Raw genomic sequence first — 8607 nt, forward strand, 5'->3', positions numbered from 1 at the left:
CATATTATCAAACTCTGTAGAGTTTAATGCATTGTAAGAAAAAAAATGATAGAGTTATATGAATTGCAAAAATATGATATGGTAATCCATTGAATTTTATGGAGTTCAATGCATTGTGATGTCCTTAATTTTTTTAATCATGACAACCACATACTAAGAACATCCCATCACAAAATATATATCTAATGTTTATATACAAAATAACACATTCGTCTGATTACTATTACTATGTTATTTTCAAAAAAGACGTAACAAATATAATACTTAGTTAATTTATTCAATCAATTTCAAATAATATGCTATGAAAACTAGTTAAATAAATGGGACAAATGTAAAACAATTATTAAAAAAATATCATATTTAATATTAGATTTTTTTAAAGTCCAGGTAGATGATACTTTAATTATAAATTTTAAATATAATAATTGTAATATTTATTACAAACATTTCAAAATTTATTTGAAAAAACAGGTCTTATGTTTCATTGTTGCGCGAGTCAATTATAAGAATACAAATTCAGTGTGTCACTATTCATCTCCACAGGATATTGATTTTGTCATTACTCATCTTCACTATAAACGTGTTGTATTGGGAGGGATACCGTCATATTGGAGGCTTGCAAGTTCAAAGAATTTATCAAAACATATTATTACATTTTACTTTTTCAGAAGGCTCGTGGCAGGTTTCAGAGAAAACTTAGTAAAACTAGGCAAACATACAGAGACCTTTTCAAGAAAATTCAACTAGTTGTTAAATGGGACTAAGTCGTCATGTGAATGTACATATAAGAGCTCTTGATCATTATCCCCAATCAAAAACACACAGAAAGCAACAATGCATTTAAAGATACTAATAGTAGTAGCAGCTATGGCAGCTTTGGGAGCAGCATATGCACAAGACGAGTCACATTGTGAAAGGTCATGTGGTGATGTGAGTATTATGTTCCCTTTTGGTTCGGGTGAGGGATGCTACTACAATTCGGATTTCCTTGTTACTTGCAACCAATCATCATCCGGTGAGCAAACACTTTTCCTTGGACTACCCAAAAATGATGTTGTTATAACAAATATGTCAACGGACACAAGTGAGATGGAGATTATGATGTTTGTAGCGAGTGATTGCTACAACATCTCTGGTCCAACTTATAGGAGGCGTGCATCTTTGAAATTGGCAGTTACAGACAGGGATTTTCAGATCTCAACCAAGAACAAGTTTATTGCCATTGGTTGTGACACGCATGCATATTTTAATGGAACAAGGGGGAATGTGTCTGTTGGCACTGGTTGCATTTCTAGATGTGGTAGCAACAAGCTTGTTACAAATGGATCTTGTTCGGGTGTTGGGTGTTGTGAAGTAGCAGTGCCAGAAGGAATGAACTCCTTTCGTATGAGTCTAAGCAGCTATAATAACCATACAAATATAACTGACTTCAACCCTTGTAGCTATGGCTTTTTTGTACAAGAAGGGAAGTTCAGTTTTTCTACCACTAATTTGCTTAATTTTCAAAGCCGAAAGGTGCCTATGCTACTTGATTGGGGAATCGGAAACTCGACTTGTGACATAGCAAAAAAGGACGTGGATAAATTCTTATGCAGGGAAAACAGCATATGTGATAAAACTTATAAAGGTCGTGGATATCGCTGTAACTGCAGTGAAGGCTATGAAGGCAATCCTTATGTTCGCTGTAATAGTAAGTGATATTCCATATTTTTCTTGTTTCATTCCGTTATATTCCATTCCTTACAACTCCAGTGTTTGACCCTAATGAAATGTACTCTACAGATGTTGATGAGTGTCAAAAAGAAGATCATGGTTGCGTACATATATGCAATGATGAACCAGGAAACTATACATGTAAATGTCGAAAAGGTTATTCTGGAGATGGAAGGAAAAATGGAACAGGCTGCACTGCAGATCAATCAATGCTTATAAAGATTTCAGTAGGTAAGTAAAGTGGCAATATTACCCTTTCATGTTGAGCTCCTACTACAACAACTTATAAATCATTGTGGTGTATAAATTAAAGTTTCTTGTTGCAGGTTCCTCATTTGCTGCCATCGTTCTGATTGTGTTTGTTAATTGGTTGTATTTCGGACTCAAGAAACGTAAACTTATGATCCTTAGAGAAAAATTCTTCAAGCAAAATGGTGGAATCTTGTTGCAGCAAAGAATTTCTGGGGATGGTGGATCTAATGATCAAGCAAAAGTCTTTACTGTAGAAGAGCTTAAGAGGGCAACCAACAACTATCATGATAGCAAGATTATTGGTAAGGGTGGCTATGGCACAGTTTATAAAGGAGTACTATCAGATAGCAGAACAGTTGCCATAAAGAAGTCCAAACTAGCAGATCAAACCCAAACCCAGATAGAGCAATTTATTAATGAAGTGGTTATCCTTTCTCAAATCAATCATAGAAATGTGGTGAAGCTGATTGGATGTTGCTTGGAAACAGAAGTCCCATTGTTGGTTTATGAATTCATTCCAAATGGCACACTATCTGATCACATCCACAACAAAGGCAAGTCGTCTGCTATTACATGGGACATCAGACTTAGAATAGCAACAGAAACAGCTGAAGCCCTTTCCTACTTGCACTCTGCTGCATCAGTCCCAGTCATCCATCGAGATGTCAAGCCAACGAATATACTCTTGGATGATAGTTTTGTAGCAAAAGTAGCTGATTTTGGAGCTTCAAGGCTAGTTCCTATGGATCAGATTGAGCTGGAGACAATGGTGCAAGGAACACTAGGCTACTTAGATCCTGAATATATGCAGACGAATCAGCTGACAGATAAGAGTGATGTTTACAGTTTTGGGGTAGTGTTGGTGGAACTTATGACTGGAAAAAAAGCTCTTAGCTTTGATAGGCCGGAGGAAGAGAGGAACCTCGCCATGCATTTTCTATCTTCTTTGAAACAGGGACGACTCTTTCAGATTCTTGATGAACAGCTGCAGAAAAATGATGATCATAACGAGATCATCAAAGTCTCAACACTTGCAGCAAGATGCTTACATGTTCAAGGAGATGAAAGGCCTACCATGAAGGAAGTAGCTATGGAGCTGGAAGGAATATTGGCATCATTGATACAAAAGCATCCGTGGGTGCAAAGTACTTTGAATGAAGACGAAGCTGAGTATTTGCTTAAAGGACCAACTGATGACTACGAATGCACAGAGGTGGCAACTGGAAGTTCAAGTACATTTGATAGCATCAGCAAGCTTACAATATTACCTATTGCTAGTGGCAGGTAACAGTAGATATCGATACTTTGTATCTTTAAGATTGTAATCTAATTTTTTTTTATTAATCTGTATATGTATATTTTATTATTATATTTTTCTTTTGAAAGAGCACCCAAAGGGAAATTGAACTACCATATGCATGAGTGGATCGATTGTGTATTCTCTATTTCTATACCATTCATAAACATTTTGACGTAAGACCGGTAGGTCTAGGTCCAACATGAAGGACCACAAAATCAATTGACTATATGTTAGGTTTAATTTAATCTGGACAGATTATTCAAGTTTTAGTTTAGTATTTGTTTTATTTAGTTAATTAAATAAATGGTAGTGGGTCTTGAGTTGAATGGATGATGTATAGCAAGTCGTTTGTAGTTTGGCTGTTTGGGGCATTTAGAAGGTTAGTTGATCGAGCTAGAAAAAAGGGACATGTGGGTGGTTATCTTTTTATTGGGTTTAGCTTCCTCCGTTAGGTTATGTACGCTATAAAAAGCCTTTTATTTTCTGAAAAATTAGCAGTCAGTTTTTTTATTTTTTTATTTTTTTTATTTTTTTTTAAAGTTACATACATTTCTCTAATCAATTTGTCATCTCATATCATGTATTAAGAGGGTAGGTGCAGCAAGGACAATATCCGATCACAGAACTTTATAAAAACTGCAGCAACTTATACCATGATGATAGCCTCATATACAGGGATGAACGTAGAAATGAACCGGTACCAACCCGTACCTTTCCCGATTTTCCAAAAACCAAATTTAATCAAAAGTCAATCCCGAGTACCGAACCTAATTAGCATCACCAGTACCGGTACCGGGAATGGTACCGGTTTTGGGTACTAGTACTATTACGGGATCCCGAATTTCATGAATTCGGAGTACCAAGTACTGTTTCCGGGTAAGCCGAGAAACTTCCCTTTTGGGGATTAAAATCACTTGTGCATCCAAAATTCTCATATGGCATTCTACTTTCAAAGTGCTACTTTTAATTTCATATTTACTATACTTTGATACCTAAAAATTATGGAACATTAACTTTTCACTTACAAGTAAATTACACATTAACATTAGTATTAAATAGGATGTTAGGATATTAGGATAAAGACGAAAAGAGGATGCTACACTACACAAGATAAAATGCCAATATTATATAGTAATTAAAACTACGACTACTACATATAATAGGTTGTAGCTTTTAATTAACATGGGTCGAGTTATACCCTACCTGCCACCAGCAATGGGTATCACTGTATGCTTGCTCATGCTATCAAACGTACTTGAAGTTGCATTAGCCCCATCATCGAATTCATAGACATTAATGGTTGGTTCTTTAAGCAAATACTCAGCTTCGTCTTCATTCAAAGTATGTTGCACCCACGGATGCTTTTGTATCTTTGATGACAATATACCTTCCAGTTCCATTACTACTTCTTTCATGGTAGGCCTTTCGTCTCCTTTAACATGTAGGCATCTTTCTGCAAGTCTTGAGACTATAATGATCTCGTTATGATCTTTATTTTGCTGCAACTGTTCATCAAGAACCTGGAAGAGCCGTCCCTCTTTCAAAGAAGATAGAAAAAGCATAGCTAGGTTCCTCTCTTCCTCTGGCCTATCAAAACTAATAACCTTTTTTCCCGTAAAAAGTTCCACTAATACTACACCGAAACTATAAACATCGCTCTTATCTGTAAGCTGGTTTGTCTGCAAATATTCAGGATCTAAGTAGCCTAGTGTCCCTTGCACTATTGTCGCCAACTCAATCTGATCCATAGGAATTAGCTTTGATGCTCCAAAATCAGCTACTTTTGCTACATAATTATCATCCAAGAGTATATTCATTGGCTTGACATCTCGATGAATGACTGGGACAGATGCTGCAGAGTGTAAGTATGAAAGTGCTTCAGCTGTCTCTGTTGCTATTTTTAGTCGGATGTCCCAAGTAATAGACAATGACTTGTGTTTATTGTGGATGTGATCAGAGAGAGTTCCATTTGGAATGAATTCATAAACCAATAATGGGACCTCTGTTTCCAGGCAACAACCAATCAGCTTCACCACATTTCTATGATTGATTTGAGAAAGGATAACCACTTCATTGATAAATTGCTCTATCTGAGTTTGGGTTTGATCTGCTAGTCTGGACTTCTTTATGGCAACCGTTTGGTTATCAGATAGCACTCCTTTATAAACTGTTCCATTGCCACCCTTTCCGATAATCCTGCTTTCATCATAGTTGTTGGTTGCCCTCTTAAGCTCTTCTATAGTGAACACTTTCGCCTGATCATGAGAACCTTTATCTCTAGAAATTCGTTGCTGCAACATTATTCCACCATTCTGCCTAAAGAATTTTTCTCTAAGGATCATAAGCTTACGTTTCTTTAGTCCGAAGTACAACCAGTTGACAAACACAATCAGAAATATGGCACCACATGAGGAACCTGAAACAAGAAACATCAACATATTGAGGCTTTTTAAGATTGAGAACCACCAATGTTTCTACACGTGTAATATTAACTAAAAAGATTGTCACTTTTACTTACCTAACGCAATCTTAATAACCATTGATTGATCTGCGGTGCAACCTGTTCCATCTTTCCTTCCATCTCCTGAGTGACCTTTTGGACATTTACACGTATAGTTTCCTACTGTGTCAATGCATTCATGTTCGCAAACATGATTTCCCTTGTTACACTCATCAATATCTGTAGAGTACAGATGGTCAGGTATTTCATTATAGGAATAAATTAACTCCGGTGTAGCAAGCATTCGAAAATTAAGAAAAGAAACCATAAAAGTAAGGAATAGCACACATAGCACTTACTGTTGCAGCCACGATAAGGATTGCCTTCATAACCCTCACGGCAACTACAGCGATATCCAGGACCCGCCTATGTTTCATCACATTTACTGTTTCCGATGCATAGGAAATTAACTACGTCCTGACTTGCTTCTTCACATGTCGAGTTTCCAATTGCCCAGTCAAGTAACATAGGCATCCTTACATTTCGAAAATCACGCAGATCATTTTTTGAAAAGTTGAACATCCCTTCGTGAACAAAAAAGCTAAAGCTACAAGGGTTAAAATCAATTATATTTGTATGGTTATTATAGCTATATAAAAAATTCTCAACATAGCTCATTCGTTCTGGCACAGCTACTTCGCAACACCCAACTCCCGAGCAAGATCCATTCGTAATATTGCTATTGCTACCGCATCTAGAAAGGCATCCTGTAACAACAGACTCATTTCCCCTTGTTCCATTAAAATAAGCGTACGTGTCACACCCAATAGCAACAAACTTGTTCTTGGTTGAGATACGCATATCTCTCAGCCTCAATTTTGGTTTGTTTCTTCTGACTCGACCTGAACTATTGTAGCAATCATGAGCTACAAACGCCATAATCTCTAACTCGCTTTCGCCTGTCCACATATTTGAAATAACTATATTGCTTGTGCTGAAGAAAGCTATTGGCGTGTGTGATGATCGGTTACAAGTTACAAGGAAATCAGGACTGTGGTAGCATCCTTCACGTGAACCAAAAGGGAACGTAATATTCACATCACCACATGAACTCTCACAATATGGCTCCTCTTGAGCACTTGATGCTCCCAAAGATGCCATAACTACTACGGCTACTAGTATTTTTAAATCCATGGTTCTGATTTATGGCATTGATTTAGCTAGGGATGTAACTTCTTATATATATAAGCATTGCAATGAAGACTTTTAATCCCTCATTGCGTCCTAAACATGCAAGTTGACCCCAAGTTGACTTTCCCAAAGACTATATTTGGCCCTTTATAAATCCACAATATAATGTCCTTCATTCAAATATGCGATATATATATATATATATATATATATATATATATATATATATATATATATATATATATATATATATATATATATATATATATATATATATATATATATATACATATATATACTAGTTTATAACCCGTAGGAACCACAGTTATAAAATTAATCAAACTTTTATAGTAAAAACTCAAAATGTTAATCAGTTATTTTAAATAAATTATTAATTTAAAAATATTTTTATTAGTTATATGAAATTATAATCGTTGATTCAAATAAATATGTAAAATTGATTTTTAATATATATTAGATATTTTTTATTTGTGAATTAATGAAAACAATAATATAAATTTTAAAATTTAAATTTAAAATAGATAATAAATACATTGACAAATAACATCACATTAATGAGGAGGTCTAATAAATTTAAAATGGAGAAATAATAGATTGACAAGTGGCAACACATTAATTAAGAGGTCTAATATGGTGACACATGGCAAAAACACTACTCTTTTATTAGTATATATATATATATATATATATATATATATATATATATATATATATATATATATATATATATATATATATATGAGGTAGGTTCAAATGTTTTTCACATCTATTGTGTGCTAGAATGCACCAATATGAATTTAAAATTAATTATATGTATATTAAAGGCTATCCATATTTATAACTCATTTTTATGGAAACTAATTAAATTCTTCATTAATATCAACAATAATATTCTTTCAGAATAAATTCATACATAGAAGAATGAGAGTGTATTGCAGCAGAATGAGAGTATATTCTAGTAGAATACACTCTCGTTCCTCATATTCCATACAACTTTATTGTATTTTAAGTGATTGAGTCTTGAAACAAAGTACGAACTCATATATAAAAACTTAGATGCAAATTCATTTTGAAATAATGTTATTGCTAGCATTAACGACGGATTTAATTAGTTTCCATAAAAAGAGAATTATAATTATGGATATCATTTAATATACATATAATTATGGAAATCATTTAATATCTATAATTATTTAATTAAATAATTATTTAATTTACTAAATTTTTATTGGTACATTCTAGCATACAATAAATGTAAAAAACAAAATAACCTAGCCCTATATATATATATATATATATATATATATATATATATATATATATTCTATCAATAATTTTTTTAAAATGGTCCCATATCAATAACCATTTAATATTGTTTAACAAATATCTTAACTATTCATAATTATTACACTACTAGAAAACAAGGGCTTTAGCCACGAAAAATACCTACGGAATAATGATGGAATACCTACAGAATGAAATGCCTAATTTCGTCACGAAATTATGATGAAATATCTACAAAATAGCAACATCGTTAAATTTGTAAGTATTCTATCACTATTAGGTACGGAATAGCAACAGAATAGCTACAAAATACCGACAAGTTTGTAATTTCCATTATTATTATTATTATTATTATTATTATTATTATTATTATCATTCGGGTCAAAAAATTTATTTTGGTTCGATT

The 8607-nt window shown here is 33.7% G+C and overlaps 1 protein-coding gene and 1 pseudogene across 1 annotated transcript; one reads left to right on the forward strand and one right to left on the reverse strand.

Annotated features, from left to right (window-relative positions):
* Window positions 1-802: 802 nt before the first annotated feature.
* Window positions 803-3794, forward strand: LOC111917904 (wall-associated receptor kinase 2). Its single transcript, XM_023913543.3, has 3 exons — window positions 803-1690; window positions 1783-1944; window positions 2040-3794. Exons 1-3 carry the CDS (start codon window positions 835-837, stop codon window positions 3251-3253), a joined length of 2232 nt encoding a protein of 743 aa, XP_023769311.1. The 5' UTR covers window positions 803-834; the 3' UTR covers window positions 3254-3794.
* Window positions 3795-3850: 56 nt separating this feature from the next.
* LOC111918450 (wall-associated receptor kinase 2-like) lies at window positions 3851-6934 on the reverse strand (annotated as a pseudogene).
* Window positions 6935-8607: the final 1673 nt, after the last annotated feature.

Source organism: Lactuca sativa, chromosome 8 (genome assembly GCF_002870075.4).
Source record: "Lactuca sativa cultivar Salinas chromosome 8, Lsat_Salinas_v11, whole genome shotgun sequence".
Classification (NCBI taxonomy): Eukaryota; Viridiplantae; Streptophyta; class Magnoliopsida; order Asterales; family Asteraceae; genus Lactuca; species Lactuca sativa.

Coding starts and splice junctions, on each gene's coding strand:
- LOC111917904 (XM_023913543.3), top strand. CDS start 835: ATGCATTTAAAGATACTAATAGTAGTAGCAGCTATGGCAGCTTTGGGA. Junction 1,691..1,782: donor TCCTTATGTTCGCTGTAATA/GTAAGTGATATT, acceptor TGTACTCTACAG/ATGTTGATGAGTGTCAAAAA. Junction 1,945..2,039: donor GCTTATAAAGATTTCAGTAG/GTAAGTAAAGTG, acceptor TTCTTGTTGCAG/GTTCCTCATTTGCTGCCATC.